Source organism: Brachycentrus maculatus, unplaced genomic scaffold, assembly GCF_059751285.1.
Source record: "Brachycentrus maculatus isolate JH-2025_06_01 unplaced genomic scaffold, ASM5975128v1 h1tg000261l, whole genome shotgun sequence".
Taxonomy (NCBI): domain Eukaryota; kingdom Metazoa; phylum Arthropoda; class Insecta; order Trichoptera; family Brachycentridae; genus Brachycentrus; species Brachycentrus maculatus.
Window position 1 is genome coordinate 2,438,369 of NW_028281012.1, and position 15,859 is coordinate 2,454,227.

A 15,859-nucleotide genomic window follows, 5' to 3' on the forward strand; every position below is an offset into this window, starting at 1 on the left:
CTGTGCTCTTGATCGGTGCGTGAACGTTGCCCGTAAATTCGATCACGCTAAACTGTCATAGTCGCTTTCATTTTTCAAAACCGGACTGCCGGACGGTAAAATTCCGTGTAGCGCACAAGCGGCTAAACGCCCTCAGTCTACCCTACACTGGTAGGGTAATGTTAAGTGTTTCGTCATTTTTGAACACGTGACACTGTTTATTACTCACATTTCATTAAGAATTTTAAAATTTTGTCGTCTAAATTATTGACATAAAACTTTATGATGTAAATAATTTGATTTTTCTAACATTATCCAACCATCATCGGGTAGACCTGGTGCACACGGGTACACTGCGAATTCAATTATATTTTTTTCAGTTTTCGAAGTTTACCCAACAGAATTGGGTAATGCTAAATCATCCTGGATAAACCCAGGTTTACTCCGTATTCTAGCATTACCCGTAACACATACATTCTAAAAGTAAGCAGTTAATCTGTGTGTGGACCGGCAACAGGTAGGGGCGTGCTAACGCATGCGCAGATTTTTGGGGACATCAGCGCACTTTTCACACCAGTCCAAAAATGCCCATGTGTTTTGTATTATATACCTTTATATTATGCGATATAAAATATAATACATATATATGGGGAAAAGATAGAAGATTATTATTTCTTAAATAATTTAAATAAAATATTTGTTTAAACATTTCATAGTTCATAATATGACTCGGAATTGAAATATAGGATATACAATATCTTACAGTATAATTTACGATCTAGTGTTTTCCCTAGCAGCTCTTGTAGCATTTGCGTGTATAGAGTAAGGAATAAAACTTTTTTTTCAATATCTCAAAAAAATCCATTTAATTTAGTAGTTGAATTACAATAGTTACATATATGTACATATGTGCCTCAGACTAGTTGTGGCAATAGTCGTATGAATTTCGCAAACGAATTTACGTTTAATTCGTATTTCCATATTCCTGTGCATTCCATAATAAATTATCACGAAATGACCGATCCTCGGGCATTGGTCCCTACTCCGACCCGTTAATTAAATCTCAAATAAAATCTTAAATATGATCTCAAAATATAACTGAAAGTTATACTCGTAATTCAATTTACGGACGTTTCATTCCAATCATTCTATATGATGAGCCTCACAATTTTAAAACGTTTAGAAGAGAAATCTTAAACATTCTTACATTCTACAAAACATCCGTTAGAATTTGCATCTCCCGTCTGGAAGCCCCAATACAAAAAATATATTAATCGAATAGAATCTATACAATCAAAATTAATTACATATTGTAATTTTAGACGGATGGTTCCAAGCAATGAATCTATGAATTTACCCAAGCTCGTAACACGTAAGAACACTGCTGACCTTATTTTCCTGTATAAAATATTAAATAATTATGTAGATTGCCCAGAGCTTTTATGACTCATTAATTTTAGAGTCCCGGGAGCCCGAACCAAAAAAAATTTAATCCCTAAAATGCACACAAAGTCCTACCAAAATTCATTTTTAAATCAAGCCTGCGAAATGTGCAATATAATGCTTAATGTATAGATTTATATACATATTTATATTAAGATTTTTAGACATCCATGATGTTTCTTTAAATACGTTTAAGAGAAATATTTTTGACGTCTATTTGACTATTTGTTAAAGAAAATTTCTATTATTTTATAAAAACATGTAATGTAAGTTAATTATATAGTTATACTTTTATGTACATGACAGTTTATTTTAATTTTAATTTTGCTTAAGTGAAAACCTGTGATTGGAATATTATTTATTTTATTTTATAATAATATTTTATTTTTGTTAAATATTCTGTTGGTTTTCCAATTAACCAATAAAATAAAAAATATAAATAAAAACATCCAGTGTTGAGTTCCTATTTCCAGGTTCTTTTTTATTTGGCACATGTAAAAATTAGGAATGTATCGCATAAGCAATTAGTGCATAATTAGGTTAATGATTTTTTGTTGTTGATTTCGGTCGTTTCGATGATGATGATTTTTTATTGATTTCTGTCGGATCGATATTTAATTTTATTATATCAATCAGACACGGATTTGAGGTAAACGCACGTATTTACAGCCCTTTTCTCTCATTCTATTCTATAAACTTTAGGCTCTATTTACTTCACAAGAATCTCGCTAGATGTCGCCTTTAACTCGCAAGTGATCGTTTTTTATACTTAATATAGAATATAAGTATACAAGGTCTATAAATAAGTTGATATAAAGAGATGTTCAATCATGCCCATGATTTCCTTTTATACTTTTTATACTTTAACCATTCTAATATGATGATAATAATATTTATATGGCAATCAATGGATTGATGACAATGTAAAAAAGAAAATTATAACCCCCCAGTGGAACGTTTTAAATAATTTATAAGGTAAACTATCTGCATAGTAATGTTCTCTAGATACATATCTCATTTATATTTTTTCCTGAAAATATTGCAGACATTAAATAATATATTCTTCTTAATCTCTTATTTTACACAATAAAGTAACCGAGAAACAATCAATTAAAATTTAATTTAATTTAAAACCAAAAGTGATGGATTTCGTATTATGATAAGTTTTTTTTTTAATAAAAAATATGGGATGAATATTGTATATGTAAATACTAAAAACTATCGGGGAAAAAAGATAAAGATTATGATGAGCTATTGGGTGATTTTTTTTTACAAAATTGAAAATTTACAAACTTCTTTTTCTAATCGAAAAGTGGGATTTGTCGAAAAGATAATTTTTCTAATCGTACGTTAGTTAAAACTTTTGTTATGTAGAAATATACCGGTTCCATTCCTTCACATATATCAGTAATTTTAAACAATCATTACACCGCACTTTTATGTATCTAGTTTAAGCGGAATGGGTTTTACATATAACAAGATAATTTTAATAATTTGCTAATAGACATATGTTTTCCGTTGAGAGAAAACCGATAAAATTCGGCACGAAATGCTAAACGAGTTCAAATAAACCGCACGGCTTAGTTTTTTGTTTTGTTTTCAAATTAGCGTGCTAGTTTATTTCTGAACACAAAGGAACTATAAAAATCGAATTTGCTGGGAGGCGTGATGTTTTATAATCGACAGCTCTAAATTCGATTCTCATCTTCAAAAGATTCACGGCCTTCGTGATTAAACAAAAATTTCTTCTAAAATGTATCAGCCTTGTTTTAATTGCAAGGAAGATATATGACTGCTTTACAGCATTATTTATATATTGGAGATTAAGATGTATGCTGTCATCATTATGTTATAACACTGATAGAACACGCAAGAACACGTGTAGAAAATCATTAAAGAAATAATTCTTAAATACCCTCTTAACCTCTCTTAATTATTATCAAAATAATAAGTGATTAATTACCTTGAAATTTTACAATCATGCAAAGAAGCTAAAATAATTATGTTTTTTAACTCTACAATTAATCATTTTCATATTAAGTTTTACTTGGTATGTACCACATTTTTTTTAAATCAATTGTGACACGTGTTTTGATGCACTACACATCATTTTCAAACCCCATGGAAATTGATGACGAATGAATTGAAACACGTGCCACGATAGATTTTAAGAAATAGTGGTATTTACCAAGTAAAATTTTAATTAAAAATGGATATATACTACCACAAAGTGACTACCGAATCAATTAATAAAATTCATATTTATTGTTAATATTATCGCTCACAGTATCTGAGTTTCCACATATTTTATAAAAGAGTATATTTTTGGGTTGTTTTTTTTTTTAAACGATTATTTCACTATTACCGTTATTTTCATCTGAAGCTCGAAAGCAATCTATATTTTATATTCAATTTGTTCGTCTTATATTTACTAATATACAGCGAAAAGAGTAAGACTCGTTTAATTATTATTTATCAAAACATAAAAAGGTCATAAATAAAGGTGAGTCTTAAAAAGCAAATGTACGCTTAAATAATATAGGTAAATAAAACAGATCCTAGCTGAAATTCTAAAATAATATTAGTTACTTTAGTTAGTCAATAATCATCACATATTTATTTATTTCGTTGATAGATTTTTTAGTTATTATTTAGGTTTTTTTAGTTATATATTTATTTCTCCTCCTGTGGGTACATTAAAAATTTTCTTATAATTCAATTGAAAATGCTTTGAAAGAATATACATTTAATATACGAACGCAAAAGGGAATAAGTGGTAGATATAACATTGCCAAGTAATTAGTCAATTTAAAGACAAAGTTATAATTTTTTTAAACTTCGAAGCATCATAAAAGCTTATTGTTTTATCCCATGAAAATTGTACACAAAAATTGTGAAATACAGTTCCTTGTAATACTTTTAATAAAAACTATTGAAATGAATCAATCATTTTAAGTGCCTACTTTTAGGTTCAGCCATACATCGCAAATCGGTAAAATACTTTAATCCATATTCGTTATTTTATTATTGCGCAAAACTGTATATTTTTATAATATCCTAGTGACAAAGAGTACAATAATTTGTTTAGTTAAATTATTTCCTTCATGCCCAAATTTTTAACGAGAGGCTGGCTTATCAGAAATTTTCTTTATAATTTTATTAATACGCCAAAAATAGGTCAATTTATTCATATCACTTTGTCATGCAAAATGACCCGTTACTATCGCAAACATTTAAGTGAACCTTACGCTAGCAACAAATATCCCATACAAATCGTACATTACATAAGCAGGAATATTTAAGTCCGTGAATTATTATCCAGTGCCTTGTTATCTGAAAATATTTTTCTGGCAATATACATTATTTCTGAACTAATTAAATGGTAAAAAAAAATACTATCCGCCAAAACAAAAACGATAAACTTAAAACACTTTATCAAGAGTCAACTTATGTCACCAAACGTGCAGATAACATGTAATTGGAAAAAATGTAATTTTTATGTATTAGTATAAAATATTAATTGGGTGTTCTTGATACTACACACAATAATAATAAAAAAAACTTGTCAAAATATAAAGTACCTAATCATTAATTTTTACATACATATATTTATATATATATATATATTTATATATATATATATATATATATATATATATATATATATATATATATATATATATATATATATATATATATATATATATATATATATATATATATATATATATATATATATATATATATATATATATATATATATATATTTATTTATAAATATCTTGAAAATCCCAAATACAGAATCCGATTTAAAAATTTAATTAATATGATCATTCACCGACATCTTTCTTATAACATATGTGGGTTCCTAGTCGTAGAAACTTAGGAGCATGTTTATCTATAATATTGTAAATGTGATTGGCTTGAAATAAATTAATTCGAGTACTGACAATCAAATAAAACAGTGAACAAATGCAAAATTATAGATCTTTATTATTTATAATGATATCTACTAAAAAAATATATGGAATCTGGGTTTACGACCTGTCGTAGGCTGGTTAAGGTGATCACTTTAAACAAGTATAGTTTTCACCATTCTACTCATTAATCACAACCATACTACTCAAATATCGGAAGTGGTGTTTATGCTTCAATTTACAGCTTCTTTAACATGCTAGTTCACTTGCATAAAGTGATAACTTGAACCATCCTATTACAGTAATCCCTGTAAATACCCTGACTTCCCTATTCAACATACATGTTGAGATATCAACATAAATAACTCCTAAGTGGACAAATCTATATTTGTGGACAAAGAATTGGACACACTCAGAATATTGTGAGGATCTTTATTTATTTAGGATGGATATGAACGTCCCTCAACCAATCTGTCGACCAGTATGGTCTTAAATGTATACAACCATTGTCATAGGAAATAACGTGATGTCCGATAAACGAGCGAACATTATTTCGGCCCCACACACTCTGCATTGTATGTAGACCATATCACAAATTCGATGACCTGTCGTCAAATTTTGCCCAGCAGTAATCTGCTTAACTTCCCGCATGAGCATACAGTATGAAAGGTTGCCAAAGGCGAGGTAAGATAATATTATTAGATTTTAGAAAATATCCACGGTGAAGGCTTTTGAAATAATGTCCTGATTGGTAAAATATAGAAAAATGTAGAGGCCAGTATTAGAGAATTTATTGTTGATTCTCTTCCTCTTTTAATTTTAAGGACACTGGTATAGTTGGGATTTTTTTTAAAATTATAAATATATATATGATCAAAATTATTTAAAATAAATATTTAATAGTAAATTTTTAAATAAAATATATTTAAATATTATAACATTAATTTATGTATCGATAATATATATTTTTTTAAATGTGCTTATTTAAAATATAAAAACCTGTAATACGTTTTCGTCGTTTAAATATTAAAAATTTTGGTATTTGAAATTATTTATATACGTCTTTAAAAATACTTAAAACATTTTTAATGAACATAATAATGTTTATTGAATGTCAGGAATATTAAAATAATAAATATCTAACATTTTTGGGTTCCTTTAAATTTTCATTTATTATGGTTACAAATAAATTCAGCACTTTACGTAAATGCATTTTTATCCTGTTCTTATGTTAAAATGTTGTATTTTTCAAATGGTAAAGTCGTATTTTAAAAATAAATTTATTTAATACATTGTTTTGCACATTTATTTTTTTATTGAATGAATATCAGAGGCTGAAATAACGAAAACATATAAGAGTTACTAAAAATATATTTTTAAAGCCAGAATTATATTTATAAAGCTATATTAATTTGATATCAAGTCGTAAATATTTGTCAGTTTGTTTAAACAATGTTTCGGCTGGTCGCGGCCGTACTAAAAAATCCTAAAATTTTGTCACTTAAAGAAAAACACTTTTTTTATTTGAAAACAAAAATACTCACGGTCGTGGCAGCCGATAAAATGAGTAGCATCAAAAGCGCAGCTCCCGTCATGATGAAGGAAGGAAGATGCGTCTGTATCCGTCGGCACAAGCTGCCCGGACGAAATCGCGCAACGCACTAACCAACTAACCAGTACCAAGGTACCAGGAAGAGTGGATGGTCTACGGCGGAACTTTTCGGAAGTTTTCGAATGAAGCGCGGGTACAGGTACTCCCCCCCGCGCATACAGCCTCCCGCCATCTGCGCGATACGAGCCCAAGCGAGACCCCGCGCGCGTCGGTAAAGTAGCGCTCCGGCCCGTAAACTAGATTCTCACTATTTTCAGTGGTCGAAACATTCGACGGGATTATAAACAGATACCAAAAAGGCTTTTTACTTAAGCATATAAAAGCTCAGTGTAGTAACAAGGAAAAAATCTTGTATTTTTCCAAATACATAAAAAGTTCACACTTGTAATACGCGCGCTTACTACTACTACAGTACTACTTCATATTCAATGTACACTTATAATATGTGTATATATGATATCTGTAGAATACATTTAGTTAATTTCAAGTAAATTACACATTAAATCATTTTAATGAATCTACAAATGAATTTCAGTTTGCTATAACTCCATTACCTTGACCTTTAAAAGATGGAGATAATTTCCGAGGCAAAATTATATCAGTTTTAACCTATTTTTGAACGGGTTATTATTTTCTACAATAAATTATCGTTTTAAAGTAAAATTTTAATTACTAAAAGATGATATTTAGAACTAGGAAATAAATTTTTATCACATGTAAAATCGATGTATGACAGAATTCATAATGAATATATTGGAAAGGAATGTAAGGCTAAGATGGAGATAAAATATATCAAGAATGATTTCTTGATGTGGTTCGGACATGTGGATCGAATGCGTGACAAAGAGCATATAGCTATATGCAAATGCAAATGAGGGAACAGAACGAGGAAGACACAGGATGGTCTAGAGACGACTTGTAGTGGCCATATGGTCCACCAAAGGAGCACGGATAAAAAATAAGAATGAAAAAAATTACCTAGAATATTAAAATAACAAAAATAGTTAAATACAAAAATAAATACTTTATACTGTACAATGAGTTATATACTGTTTCCTACGTTGTGAAGTTTTACTTTGAAAGTAAGCGTGCCATACTTTTCTAACACAGGACTAACTACATACGAACTCGTATAACTTCTTTAGTTTTCGTATTCATAAATCCTGATATTATTGACCTAGTAACGAAAACCCCATACGAGAAAAGTATTAAACTATTAAATTATTACAATTTAATTCTTGATTTTCTGGAATCTATCCATTTTTAATTTCACATACGGTGTTTGGAAAATATGCGAAATGCATCGAAACACGTGTCACAATGGATTTTAAGAATTTTGAGATTTACCAAGTAAAACTTAAATAATAATAAAATATTTTGTACTCCAGATCCCATCGCCGTGTGTCAAAAATCAATTATGAAGGTAAATACAGGGAAGTATTGGTCTGTTACTTATTTGTATGGAGTTTTCGTTACTAGGTTAAATATTGTGAATACGGTTAAAGATCAGGAAAATAGTCATCACTTCTCCGACATAGATCGTTAGAGAGAAAAAATATTAAAATTGTATATTTTACTTGATAAACACCACTATCCGCCTAGTCCGCCTCCGTAGTGTAATGGTCAGCACGCTCGGCTACCGTTCTGGAGGTCCCGGGTTCGATTCCCAAGGGGGGTAAAATAAATATAAGTGATTTTTTCACTGTTACATATATTCAATATTACCCTGGACTGGTACCTGAAGCGGAGGGCTGATCACCTTTCCTTCATGTGTGAACGATAACGCTGCGGTTATATAACGCAGTGCCCTATGCACCATTGGGGTGCGGATAAGGGTTTTATTATTAACACCACTATTTCTCAAAATCAGTTGTAACACTTGTTTCGATGTATTCAGGATCATATATACGGATGTATACGATGCTGATAGTAAATTGTAAGTAAAATTGTATTTAAAAATATAGATAAATATTTTTTGACATCTCATCAAAGATGAAGAAGAATATGGAAGTCTGGGCATTTACGGGGCTGACGACCGTCATAGGCTGGTTTAAGTGATCATTTTACACACGTGTAACATTCGCCAATTCTACCCATTATGGACAACCACACTGCTCAAATTCTTGTAAGTTCTATTAATATGAACCAATTTTGAAACATTGTTCTTGAATCACTAGAACTTCACTAGAGACATCTATTGGTGAGATGTAAAGAAGCTTTTTACTAAGCAGAAACTTGAAAAAATCTATTGGTGAGATATTGCCATATTCTTCTTCATCTTTGATGAGATGTCAAAAAATAATATGAAAATACTCCTGTAATTGGAGATAATCCGGATTTTGTGAGCAAGTATTTGGACACACTCAAAATGTTGTAGATAAATATAGATAGATATTATAAAGTGAGACCCGAATCAATTGATGAAAACATTTTATTAAAAAACAGACAATAATTCTTCAAACAAAAACATCCTATTAAAGAAAGAGGCTAAAATATGCCCACCCGAGGATACGGAAATGTACCGACCGGGGATTACACCCGATCATTACCAGTCTATTCGATTCAGAGTCAAACTAATTGTTTGAGATACCAAATTGCAAAAATCCAAAAGTCTTGTTTTCGCACAATAATATCAAACTACAACACAAATCAAACCACAAATCAAAATAGTATTTTTCAATTAATAATTATGAATTAAATAATTATTTTTTGACATCTAGATGAAGATGAATGTGCAAGTCTGGGCATTTACGGGGCTTGCGACCGTCATAGTTTAAGTGATCACTTTACACACGTGTAACATTCACCAATTCTACACATGATAGACAACCACACTAATCAAAATCTTGGAAGGTCTATATATGGGATCCAATTTTGAAACATTGTACTTGAATCACTAGAACTTCACTAGAGCCATCTATTGGTGAGATGAAAGAAGCTTTTTACTGAGCAGAAACTCTTATGTATGTATTTGAGGTCCGAATCCTGGATTATAATCACATACATGAGAAACGCCAAAAAATTTCGTTTTCATTTTAATTATTTTAGCTTATAATTTGACCAGATAATTTATTAACTACATTCTGAGTGAGTTCAAATACTTGCTCACAAATCTCGATTATCTCCAATTATAGGAGTTATTTATCATATTATTTTTGGACATCAGGAAGAAGAATATGAAAAAAAATAATTATAATACTTCCATATTCTTCTTCATCTATGTTGAGATGAAAAAAAGTTTAATTACTCCTATAATTGGAGATAATCCAGATTTGTGAAAAAGTATTTGGACATTAAAAATGTTGTTGGTATAATAAATCATAAAAACATTATTCTTCTTCTTCTTGTCCCGTATCAGGGCCCCCTGACGTTGGCAATCACTTTGGCGAAGGCTTCTCTATCTTGCACGACCCGGAACAGCTTCCTCACGTGTCTCATCTCGGTCTAATCTCTTATGTTACGCAGCCAAGATGTTTGCCTTCTGCCAGGACCACACTGCTCCTCAATTTTCCCCATATATTTCCCCGTATTATTTGAAGTAAACTGTTCACTCCCCAGCAGAATGTGACCTCACTCTTTCAACAACGTCATATATAAAAAACTAGATTTTTTAGGAGATAGTTTTTAAAGTTTAAAAATATAATAACATGTATCAAAAATAAATATGCAGCCACTTATTAAACTTTTTAGGTAAAACCTAAAGGGTTTTTCTCCATTTCAAAAATATTTAGTATATTAAAAAAAAAACAATTGAACAATACCTTTTCTTCAAAATGCAAAAACAACACTTTCTGCACTGTAGCGGGTAAATATTAAGTTAAAAATATGCCGCTTTTTCTGGGATATAGTTAATTTTCTGGGCATTCCTAAAACATACACGACTGAAATTCGTCGATTTTTTATATGAAAACATAAACGACTGAATTTCGGCGATTTGATATATGACGTTGTTGGAAGGAGTGAGCGATATGAGATTTTACGGATTTTAACTTCCTTCAGCAGTTGCCTTCTGCAATAGACTCTCCTCAAAACCTCGAAACAACGTCTCGATAAACCGCAGATCATAAAAAAAAAACTTATTTTACAGTACTATAATAATAGTAATCTAGATCACAACTGTCGTCAAGAAGAGGAGATTCAGTTGGCTTGGCCATGTACTCCGCATGACTGCCTTAATCAGGCTTGCCTCCTTTACAAGGCATCAGGTTCGCGCCGCCCGGGACGACCACTGCTGACAATTCGTCGACAGTTTTCGTCAGATATTCGGGACGCGGACCTGACTTGGGAGGATGCAAAAGAGCTGGCAGCCGAAAGAAAAGCCTGGAGACAGTTTGTGAACTCCATATGCTCCACATAGGGAGCGGATATGGTTTAAATAAACTACTGCTACTACTACTACCACCATGCCATTTCCCCGCAGAGAAAGGCAGAAAGGATGCAATGCCACACTCTTCTACCCTGGCATCCGCTCCACGTCTCCTTCACTTCCATACATCTAGTCATACATGCCCTCCGATTACGCAGACTTTTGACACCACCAGATTCTAGGTTCTGATTGATTTGATCGTGCCAAGTCTTTTTCGGCCGTCCTCGTTAAATAATAATAATAATAAAAAAATTAAACTGTATCCACATTCAACAGTGCATTAGGCACTGCATGATATTGAAGCAGTGTTATCTTGATTGTTAAATACTCGTACATAAGGTAAAGGTAATCAGACTGACACTCGTCCAGGGTAGTATTACATAATTATGAGAGTGAAAAATCATTGACATTTATTTTGACCTCTCCTCCCTGCGAATCGAACCCGGGACCTCCCAGGTTGAATGAGTAAACTAACGTTTCCTTAACAAAACCAACTTTAACTAAATTAATTCTAAAAAAGTTAGATTTTTCGTCACTTTAACTTATATAACTATAAAAACTAACTAACTAACCATCACGCACCAATCAGGATTCCAATGCCGCATCAAATACATATATCACACACACACACACACACACACATATATATATATATATATATATATATATATATATATATATATATATATATATATATATATATATATATATATATATATATATATATGTATATATATATATATATATATATATATATATATATATATATATATATATAAATATATGCATACATATGCATATATATATATATATATATATATATATATATATATATATATATATATATATATATATATATAAAGATCGATATTGTCCACCTCCGTAGTGACATGGTCAGCACGCTCGGCTACCACACTGGAGGTCCCGAGTTCGATTCCCAGGGGGGGGGGGCAAATAAATATTGGTGATTTTTTCACTGTTATAATATGTATTAATAATAATAATAATAATATTTATTCAATATAACCCTGGACTGGTACCTGAAGCGGAGGGCTAATCCTTCATGTGTTAATGATCAAGATAACACATATATATATATATATATATATATATATATATATATATATATATATATATATATATATATATATATATATATATATATATATATATATATATATATATATATATATATATATATATATATATATATATTATATATACATTTATAAAAACATGGATTGCAAGAACATGTCACATTCGACTCAGTAATCATTTTATAAACATGTTTACGTACTATGTACTCCATTTAAATTACCAAAGAGACAAATTAAGATAATAATTGACTCAATTTTCTCATAGTATATATATTATTTCTTATCTGTGCTAAATTTTAAAAATATATATTTGTTAAGTAGATTGCTTGAATTAGTTGTCCTGAATTTGAAGATGTGTGTTTCGTAATTATTTTAACAAAAAAATATCGACTCTCGTATTCACAAAAGTACATATTTTATAATATCCCAAACATAGATGAAGGAGATTATGGAAATCTGAGGATTAATAGGGCTTACTGCCTGTCGTTGGCAGGTTTAAATGATCATTTCATATACTTTTGAAACATTCACCATTCTAGCCATGATCGACAACTGAAATACCAGTTATATTTATTCTTTAATTGAAAAGACTGTGTGCTACTTTGGTGATTTTTTATAAGCAGAAACATTATTATTTATTTATTGACTTGGCGTTTAATTTGTAGAACTCCATTTTAATTTATGTATTAATTTTAAATCAAACACAGATTTTTTGAGTCTACTAAGTTGTATTTTATTAACAAAAAACACATAAAATTTTGTTAATAAAATACAACTTAGTAGACTCAAAAAATCTGTGTTTGATTTAAAATTAATACATTATTATTTTTTGACATCTCATCAAAGATGAAGAAGAATATGGAAGTCTAGGCATTTACGGGGCTGACGACCGTCATAGGCTGGTTTAAATGATCACTTTACACACATGTAACATTAATCAATTCGATGTTGAAATGAAAAGATGCTTTTTATTGAGCTCTTATATTAAGTATGAGGTCCGAATCCTGGATTATTAATGATATTTTTTGGCGTTTCTCATTTATGTGATTATAATCCAGGATTTGGACCTCACATACTAATATAAGAGTTTCTGCTCAATTAAAAGCTTATTTTCATATCACAAATAGTTGTTTCTAGTGAAGTGCTAAAAAGAGAACAAGTTTTTAAATTGGTTCATATATAGCATATATAGAACTTCCAAGAAATTAAGTAGAATGGTTGTCAATAATGGGTAGAATTGTTGAATGTTACATGTGTGTAAAGTGATCACTTAAACCAGCCTATGACGGTCGTCAGCCCTGTAAATGCCCAGACTTCCATATTCTTCTTCATCTTTGATGAGATGTCAAAAAATATTATGAAAAATAACTCCTATAATTGGAGATAATCCAGATTAGTGAACAAGTATTTGTACACACTTAAGATGTTGTAGAAGAAACCTTCATGAAATGTATGTAAGCTTCTTTCCGAATGATTTTGCATACTAGGAGACTTCCGGGTTTGAGTCAAACGACCTTTGAAAGAAAGGTTAGAGAGGATTCCCGAGATTGAAATACGACAAAATAGCTGAAGGACAAAGAAAGAAGTGTTTCAGGACTGTTTCCAAAAGTAGAAACACTGTTGGGATAAGTGCTGTGCATCGAAGAGGTGAATACATAGAAGGGGACATGTAACTTTTAATTGCTTTATGATGTCAGTCTACGTATTAATTGAAAAGGCCAAGTACTTCTATACCTAACATTATTTATATGTTATAAAAAAAATGTGTTTTTTTTTTAAGATGTCACTTCAAATTATCTTATAAATTTGAAGTGATTTAATGTGATGATAAACTTCTGGAAATACGTTGCGATATCACCTTCTACATACATTTGTAATGATTCAATTTAAATTAAATAAGATAAAATAATAACTTAGTTTTGCATTGTCATTAGTGTGGACAGTTTTCCTGTTGGAAAGCTCCTGTAAGAAATGGGTGGAATTCAAAACATATTGTTTATTTCAACTCAATTTGGCAAGTACTTCAGAAAATTTACAATTAATATTGAAATAATATTAATTAACGTCGTTAGGGACTGTTTGAAGAAGTAGCTCATTTGTAAGTAAATAAATAATATGTTTGAAATCAGGTGAAATAAAATTGTGAAAATAAAAATTCAAATATCGTAGTTTTGCTTTTTATTGTATAGGTATTTTAAAATATGAGTACAAAAATTATAAATAAGAATTAAAGATGCTTAAGAAACATGTAAATAACAAAAGCTTGATGGTAACTTACATTTGAAACTTTTGTCATAATTTTTTATAAAATGGTATAGGAAAGTTTTTTTTTCATCAGTATGTGAAATAAACGTACTTAGCGATAGTAATCAAAAGAAACTTTGAAAAGAAAAAGAGCATTTGGTTAAAAACTAAGAGAACAATCATGATTAATCTTTAATGTAAACACTACATTAAATGTGATGCCAATAGAAATTTAAACAAGGGTGCATTAAAAAACACAATAATAATTTATAGAAATATGTATGAAGTTAATTGAGGACATATTATATACAACATCTATCTACCTCTTAACTAAATACCAAATTTAACGTACCAGAACATTTTGAATTAAAAAAAGTGAAAATTAACATAAAACAAGAATAAAAATAAATGAAAATATATTTAATCAAGATAAAATTGGAAAATATTATAATCAACTATGAATGTGTACCATAATGGCAAACGGAACATAGAAAATACAATTTTTAGCATAGGCAATCCACTATAAACAGTTATCGCATTCTTACACCGACTGCTAATATTATCTTTAGCATAAAAATCAGAACCAGAAATGAGTTGCAAAAATAAAAGTAACTCGTTAAAACGCAAAATTTAAGTAATTAAGGGAAAGAATGCTACACGCTTGAGATATTTGCCAATTTGTGGGTAGGAATGCGAAACTTGTACACATGTAAATAACACGAGAGAAACCATATTTAATAAGGCTTTTTTACAAAGATATAAAAGTTATAAGCACAGCTTTATTACAAACAGTGAAGTACCATGTGTAATGCTTCTAATTTGGTAAATGTGCCGTGAACAGTCATATACCATCACAACACAAAACAAGACTAAAGAGTGAGGAAGAGCATGATCACAGTTCGTCGAGTGTTGCGCTTGTATTTCCAATAAATTCTAATTTCCAAATAAATCAAAATATATATTGTATATATATATTGTATATTATATATATATGTAGCCACTATCACAAAGCATAACTTTGCAAATGACTAGCAAAAATTAATTGTCGATAGATTGTCAAATTCTTTTTGTTTTTAATAATAAATACATAGTTCCATATCATAGGAACAATTCAAAAAGTTATATAAGTACAAATGTGTAACACAATTATATATGGTTTAATTTTTATAATTATGACAGAATATATATTTCAGGAACAATC

General features: G+C 29.8%; 1 protein-coding gene across 3 annotated transcripts in view; it reads right to left on the reverse strand.

The window, feature by feature from the left end:
• The window catches only part of trol (terribly reduced optic lobes), a 278,511-nt gene extending 271,448 nt beyond the window's left edge, over nucleotides 1–7,063 (reverse strand). For all 3 annotated transcript variants that reach the window (XM_088266065.1, XM_088266064.1, XM_088266063.1), the window contains exon 1: nucleotides 6,884–7,063. In XM_088266065.1, coding sequence (XP_088122191.1) covers nucleotides 6,884–6,934 — 51 coding nt within the window. In that variant the 5' untranslated portion in view covers nucleotides 6,935–7,063. The remainder of the gene's footprint in view (nucleotides 1–6,883) is intronic.
• Nucleotides 7,064–15,859: the final 8,796 nt, after the last annotated feature.